The 21,481-nt window shown below is 52.4% G+C and overlaps 1 protein-coding gene across 2 annotated transcripts in view; it reads right to left on the reverse strand.

Moving 5' to 3' along the window:
• The window catches only part of DPYSL2 (dihydropyrimidinase like 2), a 149,778-nt gene that overhangs the window by 13,030 nt on the left and 115,267 nt on the right, over window positions 1–21,481 (reverse strand). For both annotated transcript variants that reach the window (XM_004707614.3, XM_004707615.2), the window contains exons 5-10: window positions 19,211–19,272; window positions 18,407–18,487; window positions 17,802–17,870; window positions 9,945–10,065; window positions 687–843; window positions 95–236 (exon numbers count right to left, since the gene is read on the reverse strand). In XM_004707614.3, the coding sequence (XP_004707671.1) occupies window positions 95–236; window positions 687–843; window positions 9,945–10,065; window positions 17,802–17,870; window positions 18,407–18,487; window positions 19,211–19,272 (632 nt within the window). The remainder of the gene's footprint in view (window positions 1–94; window positions 237–686; window positions 844–9,944; window positions 10,066–17,801; window positions 17,871–18,406; window positions 18,488–19,210; window positions 19,273–21,481) is intronic.

Genomic DNA, 21,481 nt, shown 5'->3' on the forward strand with positions numbered 1-21,481 from the left:
TGCAGTCTCCGGGCCTGCCTGAGACCCAGAGCCCTCAGCTGAGGCGGGTGGGGAGAGCCGAGACCACCCCAGGGGTGAGGTTACTGTTCCTTACCACAGCCTTGTCCCAGATGATGGACATCCGCTCCTCGGTGCCATTGGTACCCTCAGGGATCAAGGTGAAGTTATCCTTCCCGACAGCCTTCTGGGCTGTGTTGAAAGTACAGTGGGCACTGCCAGTAACCTGGAGATCGCCACTGCAAGGAAAACACGGGACTGGCTTTTAGCTCACCTTTGACTGCAAATCAACCTTGGAAAGTTATTTCAATGTCACCGAAAAACAAACAAACAAAACTGTCCTTCCCCGGGACAAAGGCTATCTGGGGAAAGGTTTGATAGTGAAGCTTCAAGGTAAGGTTGAGAGTCTGACCCTCTGCTGAGGGGCCCCCGTGTACGCTAATGGGATGCTTTCCATACCTGGCGAATGAATGTCCTTAGGTTGACTTTCAAGATGGCCCAGGTTTTACTATCCAAGTCCTTCCCAGGATGACATAAAGAGCGATGGTTCTCTATTCTTATTTAAAGATCCAGTGACCACAGGTCTGTGTGCAAGCCTGCTTTCTGCCACTGTATCTCAAGCCACTAGGTCGGTTGGGTGTGAAAACGGATGGACAATAGGGAAGTGTGACGGGCCCACCAGGACTCACCAGGACAACAGGGAGTTCAGAAAGTCCGGAGTCGTCGGATCCGGGCTCAGGGGTGGCGAGGTGACAAAGGCAGCAGCCTTGGCCCAGTTCTTGCTCCAGTAGTGAGAGCCGTCAGTTCCCAAGCTGGCAGTGATGGGCTCCCCATACACCACAGTGCCTGGGGAACAGAAAGAGCAGCTTCAGCAGGATACAGACACCACTCTTAGGGAGAAGCACTGTGCCCAGCACGCTGACCAGCTTCCCGAAGCAACATGAGCCGCCTCTCACCAACAAGACATTGTTGCACAACTAGGAAACAGGAGTCCGAGTCACCCCTGGAAGGGAGTGGCCCTGGAGAGCCACCAGATTCATGGGCACGTTTGCAAGATCGGGGGAAAACTATTTTGTTAGTCAAGCCATGGAGATGCCTGCATTTCAGGAAGCTGGTTGTCGGGTGCCTTCCAGGCAGTCCCAGGTTCAGGGCGAGCCCAAGCCCAATGGGGAAAATTCTCCCCAGTCCTGTGCCACGTCCCCCGGATCAGGCTGCATGCTAGGCTGTTGGGATCCATAGTGGTTTCCAGGGCTGAATTACAGAGAAAGAGTGCCAGGCCTCTTTTCCCAGTCCATCCTAGTCTAGAAGCACCACTGACACTATTCAACATGGTAACAGGCAGGATTCCACCGACACACAGGCAGGTGGGAGTGGCTTTGTACAAAGTACTTGGGCAGGAATCGGAACACCTGGAATGGAAGAATTCTACCACGGAAGCACTTATTGCAACATCCAAAACGAATCCAAATCCCATTGTCTTATCACTCTTTTCAGGAGCTAAAACCAGGAAGATGTGAACAAATTAGAGCCAACCCCAACACAACACAAAACCCACTGCCACAATCTAGCTGACTGCGACTCAGGGCAACCCTATTTAAAAACAACAGCAAGCCCACCCATCAAGTCAATTCTGACTCAGAATGAGTTTTTGGGTTTTTGAAACTATAAATCTTGACAGGAGCACACAGCCTCATCTTCCTCCCACTGAGCGGATGGTGGGTTTGAACTGCGGACCTTGCAGTTTGTAGCGTAATGCCTAACTCACAGCACCAGCAGGGCTACACTGGTGACCCTATCACCATAAACCAAGCTCACTGCCACCAAGTCGATTCCGACTCATGATCCTCTAAGACAGAACTGCCTCTGAGGGTTTCTGAGACTATAACTCTTTATGGGAGTAGAAAGCCTTGTCTCTCTCCAGAGGAGTGGCTGGTGGTTTCAAACTGCTGACCTTGTGGTTAGCAACCCGACAGCACAGGATAAAACTGTTCCCCAGGATAAACATCGTCATGGAAGCAGAAAGCCGCATCTTTCTACTTGAGGAGCTGCCGGTGGATTCCAATTGCTTTACGTTGGGTTGGCAGCCCCCCAACACAGAACCCTGTGCACCTCCACAGTTCCTGATAGCCATTGAGTCTGAACGCCGGACACGCTTCCTCTCCTCCTTACTCCAGACCCTGCTTTACGCCAGGTCCTTTCCACTTCTCCTCACCTCAACACCCAGACTCACTGCCACTGAGCCACTTCCCACTCACAGTGGCTCCGTAGGACAGGGCAGAACTGCCCCTGTGGGCTTCCGAGGCGGTAACTCTTTCCAGGGTCGAAAGCCTCATCTTTCTCCCTTGGAGCAGCTGGTGGCTTCAAACTCCTGACCTTGTGGTTAGCAGCCCACACGTAAAGATGCCAGGGCTCTTCCGCACATTTCGATTTTTGCTTTCCCAATCCTCTTTCTCAGTCCGTTGGTTCCCCATGGACCTCAAATTGCCCCAGCCAATCCCTTGCAAAAAGTCCTCCTGTGCAGAGGCTCCTTCTTAAAGATACAAGCTCCTTCCAGAAGGACCTACTGCCATCATTACCTGGGCCTCATATCAAAGCTGATTCCTCCTTCAGCCTCACCCCAAGCCCAATTCAGGCATTAGTTCATCTGTCTCATGTCCCACACCAATAATCAGTATTGAATTTTCTGATTCCCCTCGTAATGAGAACTCCCTAAATATCGTGCCTGCGTGTAATGTTGTTGCTGTGTTGTGAGGTACCACTGAGTGGGTTCCAATTCAGACAGACCTCATGTACAACCGTGTACGGTCTCACCAAACACACACACACACAAACCCTCACTGCCACCAAGTCGCCCTGGATTGCAATCTGTAAGGTCAGCAGCTCAAATCTACCAGCAGCTCTGTGGGAGAGACAGGGCTTTCTACTCCCATAAAGAGTTAACCTCCTTTGAAACGCACAGGGGTGGTTCCACCCTGTCCTCCAAGGTGGCCGTGAGCTGCCATCGACTCGATGGCATTGAGTTTGGTTTGGGGCTTACAGGACAGGGTAGAACTGCTCCTGTGGGTTTCTAAGGTTCTAACTCTTTACGGGAGTAGAAAGCCTCATCTTGCTCCTTCAGAGTGGCCAGTGGTTTGGCACTGCTTCCCTTACGGTTAACAGGCCCACACGTAACCACTATACCAGTAGGCACACTCAATAAATATACAATCTATTGATCAGGTGGTCTAATTAGCAATGCATTCAGAACTGGAATGGAGGTCAGCTTATTACCACCCGGCATCCACCTCTCTCCTCACCATCAGAGTCCAATCCACCATCCTCAACAATGCAGCCAAAGTACCCTTTTTCTCCATACAGGGAGTCCAGACAGCTCTTAGGCCACATACTTCTCACTCAGGAATGTGTGGCTCTTCCTCTCTACAGCCTTCTTGAGGGCCTTGTCACTTGATAAATATAATATTTATCGCCCTCCTTGCCTCAGTCTGCCACTGGCTCTGGGGAGTTGCTCCCTCCAGCCTCAGGAATTTCACAGAGGAGTTACTCTTCAGGCCGGGAGTGTGGCTGGGCAGGGCCAGGGCTCACTTCAAAAACGCAGTCTCAGTCCTCCAGCAGGAGGCTGGCTCCGGAACCCAGAAGTGCCGACTAATGGAAGCCCCAGTGAAGACAGGAGGCATCGCTCAGAATGGCCAGGAAAGCTCCCCGGGAGCTCCGAACCACTCCAAGTCTCCCAGCCAGAATGTGCTCCAAAGGGCCAGCTGGGTGGCTGCACACACCGGCCGGCACATCCGAAAGTGAAAAAAAACACCACATAACTAACAAGCCAGCCTGTTGTGGTGGAAATGAGAAGGTTCCAGAGAGCAGAGCTGGTGGGAGGGAAGAAGGGCTTGCCGATCATTTGGAAGTCCTCAGGGGCATCAACATAGAAACAGTTTCAGGACTTTTCTGAACCGGTTATAGCCTCTCCACCTCTTCTCTCCCTCTCCCCCTCTGGATCTGCTGTGCAGCCCTGCCTGTGGAGAGGTCAGCACGGGGAGAGGATGCTCGTCGCAATGCGTCCTGAATGTCCAGCTGAGCGATGTTGACTGCGGGCTTTGGAAATGCACCCCTCATCAAAGACCAGGGTACGCCAAGGCCAGAGCCTACAACTCCTCCCTCTACCGGAGGAGGAACTTGACCTTCTGCCGCTGGAAACCCCAGAAATAGGGCAGAGTGTTCCAAGGTCTTTGCTGGCCAGCCAGACCCTACTTCCTTAGACCTGGCTGAGCCAGGACTCCTGGGCCTGGGCCACACACACTAACACAGGGGTGGCCGAGGGGGGCCTTGGAGGAGAGGCAGCGTGCTCCTAATTCTGCTTTCTTCTACTCAGATCCCCCCAGGAAGCCAAAGGCCCTCGCTTGGATTTTATTTCTTTTCTTCAGCCTCAAAAAGCAAAAAAGGGGTTCTAAAATAGGTGGTGGTGATGACTGCACACGTCTTCCCAGTATGTTCAAGCCACCGAGCCGTACGATATGGGAATTACACGTCCAAAAAACTGTTCAGATTAGGTGCTTTAAGGCAAACAGGGAGTGAAGCCGTCTTGCATCTCAAGCCCCTGCAGTCCCTGACTGGCGCAAAATGCTCCGGCTCGGTCGCTAAACGGAAGGTTGGAGGTTCAACTGCACCGAGAAGCACTTGAGGAAGAATGCCTGGTGAAGTGTTTCAGAAAGGTCACCGTCTTTGAAAACCTGCCCTTGCACACACAGGTCTCTTCTGAAACGCAGGGAGTGAACGCAAGCCAGATTCTTTTAAGGCCGACCTCCACCTCCAGGGGGAGCCCAGGTGCCCTCTCCGGAGCCTCTGCCTCCCAGCTCCCGGATCAGAGGATCAGACAGAGAGAGCCTCCCCCGCTTCTCTCCCCATCTTATTAACAAGAGGGAGCTAAGGGTGAGCTGATGGAGGCCGGTCAGGCCACAGTGCCATGTCACTGCATGCCAGCAATAATGACCAGCAATAACAATAAACCAGAGAATTGGCTTAATGGGCCTTCCTGCACTTCTGGGGACACACTGCTGACGCTTTCTTGGCAGCTGCTGGACCCTCATGATTCTCTTCTCCAGAGAGTCTAAACTGAAAGATGTCACCCCCACCCCACAGGCCAGCCCTTGGCAGGCTCTCCCACCGCGGCCGGCTGGGAACTGCAGGCTTAGCGGGTAGTGTTCATTCACACCAAGCATGAAATGACAGGCGAGGGCTGAGAAAGGGCTGACAGCGGCCCAGCTCTGCCAGTTAACTTGTAAGGTCGTTTCCTGCGAACAAGAAGCCGGAGGACAAATCCAAAGTGGGACTAACTGAAAAATCCTTGGCATGCATTTCAACATGCAGTTGCAAAAACACAGCGAAAGCTGACCTGGAGCATGGATGGACGGACAGACGGACAGGGCCCCTCGCATCCCAAGTGAGGACGGCTCTCGGAGGAGGGAGCCTTGGAAGTGGCCACAGCCCACGCTCCATCTGGAGTCTGGGAAGGAGGCTGCCGGGTGGTGGAGCAGCTTAGTACCGGGGCCTCAGGACCACATTGTGCACGTCATGTTGGAGTCATGACTAGAAGCCCACAGGGTCTTGTCTGGAGGCTGGATTTCTGGGGGCTTATGTCTCTCAGCAGCCATCATAGTTCTGGAGGTTTCGGCAGCTGGGTTCAGGGTGGGAGTGAGCAGGAGGAGGTCATTGGGCACCGCTTACATGCTACTATCCACACATGGGAGGCATCAGCAGGCTCCCGTGCAAGATTCCACATGGACAAAGGGCAGTCCTGGGAACTGAGAACTCCTGGGGTGGTGCTGGACTTTCAGCTGGAAAGAGAGTTAACCAGAAGTCTGGAATCAGGGTTTTTTCCCACGTGCTAGAGGATCCAGATACCACCTTGAGGACTAAGGTGAGCCTGATCTGAGCCATGCTTTGGCTCTTTCCCAGTTGCCTCCTATTCATGCCAAAGCTGGGCACTGAATAAAGAAGACCACAGGAGAATCGAGGGATGTCAACTGTGGTGCTGGCCAAGATCACTGAAGAGACCACAGCCTCCCGGGACAAACAAATGTCTGTCTCGGAAGCCAGAATGTTCCTGAGAAGGAAGGATGGTGAGATGTCATCTCAGAGAGTTGGGACAGGTTATCAGGAGGGACCAGCCCCAGGAAACGGAGATCATGCTTGATAAAGTAGAGGGTCGGAGGAAAAGACGAAGACCTGAAGGAGTGGCTACAACCATAGGCTTAAAGAAGACTGTGTGGATGGTGCCGGCTGCAGCACATGCAAGCCTGCTGTAGGCACACAGGGCCGCTGTACGGCAGAAACGGCGGCACCCAAGCACCCAACAACAGAAGATCCAGAGCCAGGCACTCGGTCTTTCCTCCATGGTAGGAGCCCATTACATCCACCCAAGGGAAGTTCTTCTCAAAAGCAGGAACTGCCCAAGGTATGCTGACCATGGCTGTATCACTTCCTTATCTGAAAACGGGGATGGATGCCATCCTCCTGGGCGACACAGAATGAATGGCAACAGCATACGTCACTCTCTCAAGGGAGGGCCAGGCAGTTGTGTGGGGTCAAGTGTTGTTTTATGCCATCCATGTCGACTCTGATGACGCTACAGGGCAGAGGGCAACTGCCCCAAATGGGCCCTAAAGCTGTCAATCTCCCAGAATTGGGTTGAGTGGGCATGTGAGAAAATAGTTATCAGCATTTTAGCTCCTACCCTCACCTGTCTAGGCCCCTCCTGCCCTACACTGGGGGCCAGCAGGCTCTGTGTGTGGAGACACACGGGAATCACTACGAGAGGTACATGGTCGTGCTATTCCTGCCACGGGCAGGGTCCTGCTTTTTAACAGCTCCCATCACATCTGTGGAGCCCTCTTAGGCAAGCTGGAGGAGCCCCGGTGGCAGCGTGAGCTGAGCACTGGCCTGCTATCTGCAAGGTCAGCGGTTTGAAACTACCAGGTGCTCCTTGGGAGAACGATGAGGCTTTCTAATCCTGTGAAGACTTAAGACTTGCAGCTTCAACAAAACGACAGAGGTCGGTCGAAATGAGTCGAAACCATGTTGATGGCAGCGAGTTTTATGCAAGCTGAAGGAGCCCTGGTGGCAACGTGGTTAAAGGACTCAGCTAGTAACCAAAAGATTGGCAGTTCAAACCCAGTAGCTGCTACATGGGAGAAAGACGTGGCAATGTCTGCTTCTGTAAAGACTTAATCTTTCCTGTCCTGTAGGGGCACCATGAGTCAGAATGAATTGGATGACAGTGGGTTTGGAAGACACAAGCTGACACCCTGCCAAGCGTTCCCAGGTTTGTTGAAGCACCGAGCCCCAAGAGATGCAGAGAAGGGACAGAGACTGGCAGAGCATGAGCAAGCCCATCAGGCATTAACAGGGTGTTGGTGGCATGTGGCCTCACAGCTGGCCACCTGAGGATCTGGTCCCAATCGCAGCATGGACTGCAGAGTCAAATCCGATCCACAACCCCCTGTCCTGACTCTCTGACAAATGTTACTAAGTTCAAGCAAGATATGAAAGACCTCTTGGGTCCTGCAATGAACCTCCCATTCCGTATGAGGCCCCAAATGCACCAGCAAGTCCTTTCTGGCAAGACAGGCTCGTCTCAAGTTCAGGCTGCCAGGGACTAACAGTGACAGTTTGAATGCAAGAGCCACCTGAAACCACAGCGGGGGCACTGGTGGGCTCATACCCACAGGCCCCCAGATGAGCAGAGGGAAGAAGTCCCACCCCATACACACAGGGTAACAAAGCTGTCACCACACAGAGCGACACTGGGCACCAAGTCACACTGTGAGAGCAGAAAGGGACTGTCCAATAGCCCGGCCTAGCTCCGCCCCATCGAATAAAGACACAGAGGTGCAGAACAGGGAAGGGGGCTTCAGCCCTGTGGCCTGACTCCCCAACTCAGTCCAGAGCTAGTTCCACAGCTCCCCCTCCCTCCGGTGTGGCACTGCTGGCGGGTGGCCCCCTCCAGCCCGGTAAGGATGGATGTGGGGTCAGCTTCAGGAAACAAGGCCCCAGCATATGAAGCTGCGAGTAGACTAGTGTTGAGTGCCCACATGTGACCAGTCACAGGTGTGCCCAGGTGTTTCCTAGCAAACCAACTCAAAGCTGATTCTAAATACATATATATACACACACACGCTAACACAGCCACCAAGTCAAGTCCAACTCTGCAGGGCAGGATAGAACTGTGCTGTGGGTTTCCAAGACCGTAACTCTGTATGGGAGCAGAAAACCTCATCTTTCTCCTGAAGAGTGGTCCGTAATATGGAACTGGTAACCTTGTAGTCAGCCGCCCAAATCTTAACCCACTACATCACCAGGCCTCCCTTGATTCTGAAATCCCTTAATTTCATGTTTTTCATTTCAAAAATGCAATTCCTTCCAGCTGTCAGGAGAGGCCAGGTCTCAGAAAGGGACCACAGCAGCCACCTGAAGAGGAGGTAAGTCCAAGGAGAGCCCTAAAGACCAGGGGCTGGAGCTTGCTCAGTTCATCTAGACTTCACTGTCATCTGTTCTCACAACCGGACGCAGTGGTCACTCAGCACTCTGTCCTAGGTCTTGCTCCAAGTCACCCACATTATCCATGCTGCTCAGGTCTGGTGGAAAGCCAGGTGGTGAGTCATAACTGGGAACGGAATCCATTACTGACAGAGAAAGAAAGGCACAGAGGGACAGAGAGGAAGGGAAGGATGGATGAATGAGGGATAGATGGGTGGGTAGGTGGATGTATGGGTGGATGGATGGATGGATGAGTGGGTGGATGGATGGATGAGTGGGTGGATGTATGTATGGATGAATGGATGGCTGGGTGGGTGGTTGGGTGGATGGATGGGTGGGTGGATAGATGGATGGGTGGATGGATGGATGGATGGACAGAAAATGATGATGGATGGATGAAGGATAGATGGATGAATGATGATGGATGAATAGATGGATGGGTAGATGGATGAATGATAGATAGATGACTGGGTGGATGATGGATATAAAGATCTGAAAATCCAGACAGAAAGACCACGAAAGAAACCAAGAGAAATCTAGGCAGAAATCAAGAGGAAAAAGGAGAAACATGGAGAATCAGAGATGGGAAAATAAATAAGAAAGAGGAAGAGATAGAGACCCAGAGAGTTAGAGAGAGAGAGCTGGGGAAACCACACTAGGGGAAGAAAGAAGAGGAGGGGCGCTCCTTCCTATGAGGGCCATGGTCAGAGCAGTCTAAGGGGCAGTGTCACAGCCAGGTCTGTTCTAGCAGGCTTTCTGCACGTGGAGCCGCATTTCCATCACGAGACGCGCTGTGGGATTGCCCCCAGCCAGGGCACAAGCAGCGGGCTGCAGCAAGGCACGGCTGCATGCATAATTGACTCAGTGTTCCACAGAGCATCCCCTGGAATAGGGGCTGGAAGCTGCAATTAGTAAATTAGTTTCCACGGATGTGCCAACAGAAGCCCCACCCGCGGCAGAGAACATACGGATGCATCCAGGAAGCGCTGATTGACAGGAAGTGCTAGAGTAACCGGGCGACGGGATGGGGTGCAGGGCAAACCCCCCTCCCCGAGGCTCCCTTCCTTACCATGTCCGGAAACCATAACCAGCCATGGAGGAAGCAGCACGCTGCAGCGTAAAGCCCAGAAGGCTGCCGTGGCAGACGAGAGTGACGCCATCTGCGCGTGTGCCCAGTTTAGTTAGACTGTGGCCAGTTACGTCCAACGTGTCTGCCCACCCACTCTGGGCTGCACGCGGCTTTAAATAGACCCGAGCAAGGCCGCCGCAGCGGAACAAAGGGAGGAAACCGGAGCCGGCGGGCGCGCCTCACTGTAATTAGGTTAATGCTGGGACATGATCAAAGTGGCACACTTGGCACGAGGGTCTGGAAAAGCAACCGCTCGGTGGGGGGCGCCCCCGCCCCTCGCAGCACTCACCCTTTTTCCGGGCCTGGGCGATGACTTCCGCCGCACTCTTGCTCATGACCTTGGTGATGTAGAGCGGACAGTTGGTCTGATTGGCGATGGTGATGGAGCGGTTCACGGCCTCCGCCTCCACCTGGAAAAACGCACGCGCGTGTGAGAACACGACCCCGTCTCCGGGTCCCCCACCGCCAACATGACACGCGGGCACAGTGCAATATGGAGCGGGCGCCCCGGGGGCCCCCTCTGCGTCTCGAGGGTGGTGGCTTGTCCCTCTTAGTCACGATCTGTTCATTGGAATGATGGGGACCGCCTTCCTGGCTTTAAAACTGTGGCTCTCTGCGTGGTCAGCACGCCCGCAACTTCAGCCTGGGATGGTCTCGAAATGCACTCTCGGGCCCCAACATGGACCCTACAGAATCAGCCACTCCGCAGGTGGGACTCAGCCGGGAGTTTTAACCGCGGGTGACACTGAGCTCAGCGCAAAGCGGTGGCTAGCCACAAGGTCAGTGGGTCAAACCTACTGGTTGCTCTGTGGGGGTGGTCTGCTAGCCTAACGACTTACAAGTCTCAAAAACCCTTCCGCGCAGATCTGTTCCTGTTGTATAGGGCCGTGGTGCGTGGCAATCAACGTGATGGCGGCGGGTGGGTTTCAGCAATGCTAGGGGAGAGATGAGGCTTTCCACTCCCGCAGAGTGACCGTCTGGGAAAGCTACCGGGGCAGTTCTACCCTGTCCCACAGGGTCGCTATGAGCCGGCATGGACTCAGTGGCTGCGAGAGTCCCTGGATGGTGCAGATGGTTAACGGGCTTGCCTGCAAACCAAGAGGTGGGTAGTCAGTCTGCTCCAACTTACTGCCATCGAGTCCACCCTGACATGCAGGGACCCTCCAGGGGGGTTCTGAGACCGTAACTCTTGAAGGGAGCAAACAGCTCCCTGTTCCCTTGCAGAACAGCTGGTGGGTTTGAACAGCTGGCCTTGAGCTTAACAGCCCAATGCCTACCCCATCACCTACGGGTGCCCTGAAAGGAAGGTGTGGTGACTTACTTCCAGAAAAGCAGCCAGGGAAACCTTCTGGCAGGCACGTGGTCATGAGGAGTTGGCGCGAAGCCCTGGTGCCATTGTGGATTCAGTGTTAGAGGCTAACCGCAAGGCTGGCAGTTCCAGCCCACTAGCCATTCCACTCCTCGGGAGAAAGATGGGGCTCTCTGCTCCCCATAAAGAGTTACAGCCTCAGAAACCCTACACAGGGTCACTACAAGTCGGGGTCCATCAGACAGCAATGGGTTTGGGGACTTTTAAAAAATGCTTCTTAACATTTGAGAGCCACTGTGCAAGGAAGCACTGTTCTGACTCGGCGTATTCACTCTGCTGACATGGTCTTGGGGCCAGGATGTGCAGGGATGTTGTTTGTGTGCTGGGCTTGGGTCACACGCCCATGAGCGAAGCATCATGGCCCACAGAACAATGCAACCTCACAGGGCCCGCAGGAAGGAGCAGACGACATCTGTGTAAATCAAAGGGCCCCTGTGTGCAAAACACGTCAGGCTGCCACTGGCCTGCCACAGCCCGGTACGAGCTTCGCCATGAAGGAAGTAGCTGCTCTCAGAATCTGGGTCTTTAGGCCTGACTGGGGATGATTATCATTTCCCTGACTGGGGATGATTATCATTTCCACCCCCCCACAAGATTCCAACTGATCCCTGTTCAGTACCCAGTCAGGTAGGACCTTTCAGAAGAATCCACAATGAGTGTCTTTAATGAGCAGCCGAAAGAGCAGGTTAAACTGTGGCGCTGCAGGTCTCCAGAACCCTTGTGCCCCTTGACAACCTCTCTAAAGGTTAAATAGACAGGGAGTTTGTCTTAACAAGGGAAGAACACTTCAGACAAGGATGAGGATGGTGATGCAACTTGAAGAACATAATCAATGGCACAGAACTGCACAGTGAAATGGCATGTTCTGCTGGGCAGATTTTCAGTGATGACCAAACCAGGCAAAAGAAATTAGTTTAAATAAAAATTACAATGAAAGGGGGAAAATAAAGCAAAACAGTAATTTGCGCTGTCCCCCCATTGCTGGCAAATTGCCATGACTGGAACTGGATCTAATTGGGTTTGTCCCCTCCACTATCTACTTAGTCCCCTCCCACTCCCGCCCCTCCCGATTCCTAACATCATAATGCCTGTTATTGAGCAGGTGTGCCAAAATATTTACTACTAATGTTGAACAAATGCATGACTTCATTCGATGTTACTGTTAAAGCCAGGCTGCTCCATAAAGAATTATTACTTTTCCCAAGAAATAACTGAGCTCCTAATTGAATGAACTTAGCAAGAGCCACATCTTCACGGGAGCTTGGCCTAGATTTAAATTCTTTAATTGCATTAGCTGATAATCTAATTTAATGAAATGAAAACAACTTCATTCACATTTGGCCTTCCCCGGCATCAACTATGTGAAGAGAGATGTCAAGAATTCCAAAGGCAAAACCAAAAGGCTCTTGGAAAAGCTCATTAAGCATCCAAATGTTTTTAATTCCTTGAATAACTGAGTGATAAGCCCTCCCTTGCCTCCAGGCTCCAGTTACAGCAGCATGCCTGTGGCCTGGGCAATACAGAAGGGGCACTTCCTCTTCGCCTCAGGCTGGGAAAGGTTCCTCTAAAATCCCACAGACCCGCTGGGTGGAGCAAACAGCTAACACTGCCGGTTGTGCCCAAAAGTTCAAGTCCACCTAGAGGCACCTCAGACGAGACCTGGCCATCCACATCTGAAAACTGAGTCCCAGAAAACCCTGGGAGCACAGCTCTACTGGGACATACGTGGGGTCAAGGGTAGGGGTTGGCTTGACCACAACTGGCTTTAGAACCCTCATCACTGCCCAGCTGTTACTTACTCACTGCCATCAAGTTGATTCCAACTCCTAACGACCTTACAGGGCAAGGCAGACCTGCCCCTGTGCGTTTCTGATACGGTAATGCTATATGGGAGTAGAAGGCCTCATCTTTCTCCCATGGAGCGGCTGGTGGTTTTGAACTGCTGGCCTTGTGGTTAGCAACCCAACACATAACCCACTGTGCCACAAGGGCTCCACTTTCCAGCTGTGTAGTGTCTATATAATTTATTGTCCAGACACTTTCTGTAAGATGGCTATTAACAGCTGCATGGGAGCAGTGGGCAGAAACCCGGACTGCCCTGATCAAACTGGATTGCACCATCGTCCTCATCAGAGGGTAAGTCGAGCAGAATCTGAGTTCTACCGACACCTGCCTCCATCAAGGCTGGCTCTGGGGGAAGGAAGTCCGTTTTCAGGCATAGACCTGCCTGGATTCACTCATCTGCTGTGAGGTCAGCAGGAGTCCTCAACCTTCAGCCAACCCTGCCAGGGACCTCAAGCTGGGCTACAGGATGAATTAAAATACTACCTCATTGGAAGTTAAGGCCAGTTTACTCTAGTTTTCCATGTTCCACCTGGGTCCTGGTAGGATACACGTCTTACCCTTCTGTGCCTCTGGTAAGAATGGTTTAACCTTTTTATATACACTTAACTGTGACTTACATAGGCTCTCTTTAAAAGTAGTATTGTGGTGCTGTGAAATTTCTTGATATGACTTCTTCTACTTAAGTCTGTAACACCACCAAATAATTGGGTGGGACTAGGTAAACAGAGCCTGCATAACACTAATAGGAGAGATGGGTCCGTTTTCGTTACCACCCGCTGCCTATAAGGATGAGCCATCCTGGAAATGGCAGCAAAGAGAAACCTTGCAGGACCATTTGGAAGAGCAGGTTCCAGATCTGTTTGAAGTGGCGGAGGCCTAGAGCAGAGGCACGAGAAACTGTGGCACGGAGACTCAGAGGGGCAGAGCTGAGACTACGGGGTGCCTTCTCCTCATCTGACCCGCGACTATGGAACGATGAGTCAGAGCGACAGATGGGCTGGCTTCCTGGCCCATGAAGGCAAAGGCCAAGGGACCACGTGGTCGAGAGACAAATGACTGGAGAGAGACTTGGCTGCTGGTTGAGGAGACCAATGACTGCATCCTTACTGTGTGCTGGGCCTGTTAACTTCCCTAAGAAGTCTCCCCCTAAATGTGAGCGTTGTCTGTGAGTTCTGTGGGGCCTTTGCAACGAATTACCAAAGCCAGCATATAAAAAGCGTCTTGGGAGCACGGTGATTGTCAGAATAGGTAAAGAAGAATGGAGTGTGGACGCTTGCCTGCCTCCTGCCTCGTGACAACAGGGAGGCCAGAAGCATGTCCACCTCCACTGCCATGCACTGTAAGCAGCCTGGTTGGAAAAGAAACCTCCTGGCAGCGCATGGAGGGCTGAGCTGGCAGAGATTTATGAGATCAGCTAGTGCCCAAGGCCACTCAGGTGTCCCTGGGTGGTGGAAACTGCTATCCAAACTAAAGGCTGGAGGTTCAAGCCCACCCAACAGTGCGGCATAAGAAAGGCCTGGCAGTCTGCTGGAACCCCAGGGTGGAAAAGCCTAGGGCACAGAGACCTGCCTGCTTAACGGGCACAGGGCTGGAGCAAGGGGTGTGAGCTGGCCAGGGACGCACAACCAAGGGTGAGGCCAGCACTGCCTTCCAAGTCCACTTCCCTCTTCCTCTCCCTGTTTCTCCTGGCCATGCCAGTCCTGAAGGCCCAGGTGCCAACTCCCCTACCCTGTGAAGGCTTCGCCACCACCCTCGTCCACAAGCACAGCCCTTCCCAGAGGCTCATGGCTCCCATCCTATTTCGTCCTGTACCGGAGCTCCCTCCTGTACCGGAGCTCCCTGGCTTCTCTTACTTCCCACTCCACAAACTCCATTCAGAAAGGGCTCTTTTCTGATTCATTCTGCTGTCTGTCCCAGGGCCTAGCGCCGTCTCTGTCCTAATATCTGCTCAGCCAGCAATCTGGAGCAATGGCTTCTGGGTTTTAATTTTCTCTCCTGTGCCCTGGTCAATCTTCTCGGCTAAAATGAACAACTCTTACCAGGAAGCCTCACTATGGAGGGTTGGGAAGAAAAGGCAGTGGTGGCAGAAAATGCTTTTATCAAATCCAATGCACGCTAGCACCGTGCTGCTGGGCTGAGATGTGACACCCCCCATAACCCCCAGTGATACCAGGCGACCGAGAGAACTGCCCTGTAGGGTTTTCTTAGAAGCAGACCCTCAGGTCTCTCGCTCACAGGGCAACTGGGTGGGCTAGAACCACCAACCTTTGATTAACAGCCAAGTGCTTAACTGCTTGTGTCACCAGGGATCCTGTAGCTGGGCTGCAAAGCACAAGTCAAGGAGTTTAAGTGCTGTGTGTGGAAAGTCTGTCCCTGGCTGGAGTTCCTACCGAGGGTCCCCTGGAATAGTTCCACAGGGTCTTCTCTGTACCGCCCACGTGGGCTTTCACGCCCACAGAACTGAAAATTGACCACGTCTTAACAGAAAGCCGAGGCAGAGGCTCGGGTGGGAGCTGAAGGCTGGCGTCTGCATCTGACGGCGCTGTTGGAAGACCAGTGGCCGTCAAGGAGACTCCAACCCACGGTGTTCTCCAGTGATCCAGTTTTCAAACGCTGATCTCTCTTGAAGATCGCCAGGCCTTTCTTCAAAGACACCTCTGGATGGAAAAGACTCTCCAGCGTGTGTGTTAACATCTCCGACACTGAGAGGCTCCCTGGTCTGGTTTAGAAGCCCCTCAAGGGCCGTCACAGAGAAGTCGCTTGGAAGCGCCAAGGACGATGGATGCCTGCACTAACGAACATGCACACTGTCTCTAAGCCCGCTGGAAACCAGAGAGGACTAAACAGAAGGCAGGAGAAGCAAGAGGACCCTCCCACCTCAGTGAGGCCCTCAAGCCCACAGGCCCCCAGGGGAGCCTCCACAATTAGCTGCCGGGAAATGCTGAAATTCTCAGCGCAACATCTGCTGGAGAAGAGATCGCCTGCGCCTCCCTCTGTGAAAGTGGTTTTAATTTTAGTGTTTTTCCTCCTTAGTAAACCCAGGGCAAGTGTCTCCTGATCTTGGGTTTACAGCCATTTGGGGGTGTGGTGCAGACAATGGGAGAGGGCAAGAGCACCCCCTAGGAGGGTCCTAAAGATGAAAGAAGAGGGTCTGGAGGGCCCTCCAGCTAGGGAGGTAGGGGTGGGGGTGTTGGTAAGTGACAGCCAGCTGGTCTCTGAGGGCAAGATCTTTCCTGCGCTCTGGTGCAATTAAACAGCATGAGACTGAACTTTCTAATGAAGCCCAGCCCCACGTGTGTTGCCTTGTGTGTGTTGCCACAAGGCAACAAGGACCCAGCTGGCTTGGAACCACCACCCCCACCCCAGGGAGGGGTTGGGGAGGGACCAGACACACTGGACTTGCTAGTTCTGTGATATTCGGTAGTCTCTCGGCCACCAATTTCCCTCATGGGAGAAAGATGGCCATGACACGGCAGACCCACGGAAGAGAAAGCCATGGGTGTTCCGTCTGTGGGAGTGGGGACCCCTGGAGTTGTGCAAAGGAAACTGTTACAACGTCTGCCTCAAAAGCATGCTGGGAAGCTTAACGGCAAAACATTAAGATCAGGGCTGGCTTTGCGTACGGTTTACAATGGGGAAAAAACAGTACCACAAGAGTCCCTTTCTCTTGTCTTTCTAGGGCTCTACAGTCTAAAGGTCTCATCGCAAAATGATCTCAAAACTGAACCCAGGGCCAACTTCAAGGAAGCTGGTGGTGAGAGCAATGATGGGCCCCACCACTCCTATCTCAACGTGTCCACCCAGGGAAGGCTGGATAAAGGGGCCAGGGATGGGACAGACGGGAACCTTCAGGCCCCTTTGGAAATGGGAGGGACAGCCTCTGTTGGGTTTAGGGCTGAAAGAATGTGAGAGAGAGAGAGAGTGTGTGTGTGTGTGTGTGTGTGCTCTCTCTTTCGCTCGCTCGCTCGTGCCGGGGCAGTATAAAGAGCAGGCTAAGGAGTGTCAATCTCACTGTGTGCCAAACATTACCAGGTAGTTTCTGCCCCTGTCCTTAGATTTGTTCTTTTCTAGCCAGAAGGCTCCCTCATCACGCTCACAGCTCGCAGCTCACAGCCCGTCAAGCTCTTTCGTGGGGGTCTCTGGAGCCCTGCCTGGAGCCCAATGGGAAGCACACTTCTGAAGAAGTATGGAAAGACCACAAAATCTAATTTAGACAAACAGACAGTGAGCGATGTCTGATGAGAACCCTGTGACCAGCCCCCTCCCTCTCTCTATTCCTCCAAAATCCCAGTGTGGATTCTTCCAAAGACCCCTCACTATTCACACTCCCTCCACAGGGAGGGAGACCTGTGCGAACGGACAATGGGAGAACACAATTCCCAGCTGGCATTCCACATAGGAGCACTTTTAGAGTCCAGTGGCTCTGGGTGCCTGGGAAGATTGAGATGGGGCCATGGTCAAGTGGCTGGCTGTTCACTGAAAGGCTGGCGGCTTGAACGTACCCGCCACTCCACGGGAGGAAAGTGAGCTGTCTGCCTCCAGAGCTTGCCGTTCTCAGCAACCCTGCAGAGCAGTTCTGCTCTATACCATAGCAGCGCTATGAGTTTGGACAGACTCAAGGGCAATGGGTTTGGTGTTTAAGATCTTGGAGGCTCCAGGCGTCAAACTACTAACCAAGATGGCAGGGTGCCAACACAAACCTATCTGTGTCTACCCCAAGAACAGGAGAATCAGAGCCACCAAGAGGAGTCTTTGGGTTTACCCTACCAGTTCTGTCTACCACTTCATTTCACATATGCCTGAGTGTCACCTGTGGAGTCTCAGAGGAAGCAAACCAGGATCCAGGGAGCCCCACTCCAGACTTGCCAAGGAACTCGGTGCTGGGCACCACCCACTAGATACCGAGTCACACATCCCGCCAACGATACTTACCTCCTCGGGTCGGCTCAGCACGTGTCCCTCGGGGCCTGTGATGCCCAGATCCAGGATCCTTTGCTGCTCCTGAAATGTTTAAGGAAAGCCAGGCTGTGAGAGCGCGCTGGACTTCAGACACTGCCAGTTATAGACGGGGATAAACAGGTATGCCAAAGGGGTCCTGCTGACTCCTGATTCTCCTCTACTATGACGAGGAGGTCATACTGAGAAGGCTCCACGACACTGGTCCCAGAACAGCCTGAGCTGGGACAGATGAGTTAGCCTCCCAACAGGCGTCCGGCAGTCCCCAGGGATGCAGAGTCGGCTCAGTCTCTGCAGCAGCCTGGAACACCTGTGCGTAACTCGAAAGCCACAGAGCAGCGTTGAGGGCAGTGGCTTCTCTCCACAAAGACACCCCCGTTCGCCATTCTTTGCACGCACACTGGCAGGTTCCCATTTCCAGACTTCACACTGCCAGCGAGACCAACCGTGTGCCCGAGGACTGCACCACCGGTCCACCCTGGCAGTCCCCACAGTGTTCAGCTGCACGAGTCACTGCCCGCGCTGAGCCTATCTCCTGCTCTGTAGGTGGTGAAGGAAGGGTCACGAGGGAAGCGCAATACCTCTGCAATGATGTCGCCGTTTTCTGCATGGACTTGGGCGATCGCCCCGATATCCCGGATCACGCTCAGTACTTCATATATCTGAGAGCAGAGAGTGGGAGTCAGAGGCAGGGATTACATGCAGCTTCCTGCTCACAAGAACCATCACCTCCATCCGCAACGTTTCTGGGATCAGAAACGATACAATACCTCCCAACTATGTCTATTAAGCCTAGCTGTTTGTATAAGCCTAGCTTATATCTTTTGATATAAGATTACGTGTTGATAAAAGGCTCTTTCTTATACATATATGCATGTCACTAGATTTGTCTCTCTACACAGCCCAGCCTAACACAACGCATGTATGTTAGAAAAGAGTGGTTGAGAATGATAAAGCAAACAAGGTAACATGTGAACAACAGGTGAATCAACCTGAGAGCGACGCTGGGCCTCATCTGGGCGAGTCGCAGGACTCTCGGTAATTATCTAAGAGATGTGGTTGCGGAGAGAAAAACCGGTTGAGGACAGCCCTAGCTGTGCACCAGGTCTGCTGAGGACGGACTGCATGAACTTCTTGGCCACAATGTCCTATTCTGAAGCCTCTACGAGCCTTAGATCCCAGAGCCTGGTAGAGCATGCACTGAGAGCTCCGACACTACATTCAAACCCTCCACAAAGACAACGCACGTCGGTGTCTTAATCTAACAGCCAAGTCCCTGGAAGCTAACGGGGGCGGGGGGGGGGGACAGGCACTGGCGACCACTTTCCCAGGACACCAGCAGTGGGCTGAATGGGTGCCTAATCAGAAAGGCTGGCTTTCCTTACCTGGGAATCTGTTAGCTGGAAGCGGTCCTTGAAAGCCATGTACACGAGGAAGGAGTTTACCCCTAGTGGACACACAAAATAAGCAGGCTGAGAGGACTTTCAGTAGACACACCCCAATCAAGTCCTACAGGAGGAGTTAGGAATGTTCTAAGAATTTACATGTGCGCGCGCATGCTGAAACTATAAATAGCTGCATGTATATGGTAGTTAGATGGCTTTATGTCAACTTGAATTTGTATGAAAGTACAGAGGTGGGGGGGATAAAAAAATAAGAAGTGCATGGTGGAATCCAACCTGTCAATCAGGTCACAGCCTGATGATGCCTCCTTGGGGTGTGTGGCCTTCTTATAAGACAAACCTGGGGATCTCTCTCCCTCCCTCCCTCCCCCTTCACCTCCCTCCTTGCTGAGACTCTGCCTCCAAGGGTGACCTCACGTGGGCCACCTGATGTCGAGAGCTGTGAGCGCCCAGCCATGACTACCTTGGATCAACACAACTCTGCACCCACTGGCCTGTGATCTTCCTGTGTTCCATGTCACCACTCGAGTCTGAAGAGGCCCTGGTTTGCATCGGACTTGTGGGCTTGAATTGAACTGGGCTGGGATGCCTTCTTTTGCTATCAGATTGCTTGTTGATATAAAGCTCTTTCGTATACATATATGCCCGTCACTGGATTTGTTTCTCTAGACAACTCAGCCTAACACAACGCGTGTATGTTAGAAAGAGTGGTTGACAACGAGAAGGCAGCAAGATAACATGTGAAAGACGGATGAATCTGGGACTAGGGTTCATGGGAGGTCTTTGTATCACTCCAGTGATTTTTTTTTTAAATCATTTTATTGGGGGCTTGTACAACTCTTATCACAATCCACACATACATCCATTGTGTTAAGCACATTTGTACATTTGTTGCCATCATCTTTCTCAAAACCTTTGCTTTGTACTTGAGCCCTTGATTTTTCTTTAAATTTAAAATCGTATCAAAATTAAAAGTTGTTGCGCCTAAAACGAACTCTTGTGACATCACAACACAAGTCAGACGTCTCTTTGGAGGAAGGTCTGCAATGAAATCTTCATTTGGACAAACAGACTCCCCTCTGTACTGATCGTTTTGAGAACGCTTCCTTATCCAAGGGACAGCCCATTAAGGCAATAGGCATATGTGGCAATGATCATCTTAGCAATTTAGAGCTCTCGAAGTCTAACACACAAGGCCAAACAGCCCTGCCCAACATCCATCACTAGTTTAAACTATCGCACTGACAGTCTCCTAGCCCCGGAGCTTAATTCAAGCCACCTGGGGAGTGCTGGAAGCCGGCTGAGTTAAATGCCTCCTGACATCCGGGCCCTTCTCTCCTCACCAGGCAACAGTTACTATGGTAACCGTCCTGGCTGGCTTTGGAGCTGATTACACATGGAAAGTCAAATCCATTTGCTGTCTGGGTAGTCTCAAAAGTGAGAAAGGTCAGAGGTGGCCCGTTTCCTTTTAGGTGGATCATCCATCCTGGAAAGAATCTTAGATGACATCTAGTCTAATACCCTCATGTTGGAGATCTTAAAAGCGGGAGAGAGCTGTAAAATGGAAGTGACTTGCCCTAGGGCACAGAGTCACTCTTGGAAGAGCACTGATTTAAACCCAAGGCGGCAGCTGCTCACTCTGGGGACTTCCCACCAGATGACCCTATGGAGATGCCCAGGGAGTGCCCTTCAAGTCTTCTTCAACGAAGCCTTCGATCCAGGAAGCCAGTACATGACCCAACTTGAATCTGTGGTCCAGCTCAGGGAGGCTCGGGAAAGCCGTGGTTTGGCTTCACCACCTAAGCCCCCTTAGGTTCCCCCAGACAAAGGGATCTTTAAACCCTAAGTCAAAACTCACCCCTGAGGTCTTAAAACCAAACAATAAGTTAGCTTAACTAAAGTGAGCATTGTGCTCTTTTGAGGACCACCTAAAAGGGAGGGTTATTGTGTGTGTAAGGGGGGGAGGGGAGAGTGAGTTCATGTTCATGTGGGAGGAACCACTCAGAAAAATGGGCGAGAATGTCCAACAGGCTTAAAGACAGTAGGTACTCTGCCACCGAACTGCACGTGCCGAAACTGCTGAGCTGGTGGGTGCTTGACTGTGTATCAACTCAACCACAACAATTAGAATAGGGCGGTGGGGGGCGATTCCTCTGGCCTCTCCTCTCTGCCAATCTTTCCAGTATTCTCTGGAATCCTGATTCCCCAAAAGTTCTATGGAACTGAAAGGAGACCGCACAATATCTCAGGTTT

The sequence above is a fragment of the Echinops telfairi genome, unplaced genomic scaffold (genome assembly GCF_000313985.2).
Source record: "Echinops telfairi isolate 266 unplaced genomic scaffold, ASM31398v2 ScPeMD7_9;HRSCAF=40, whole genome shotgun sequence".
Lineage (NCBI taxonomy): Eukaryota > Metazoa > Chordata > Mammalia > Afrosoricida > Tenrecidae > Echinops > Echinops telfairi.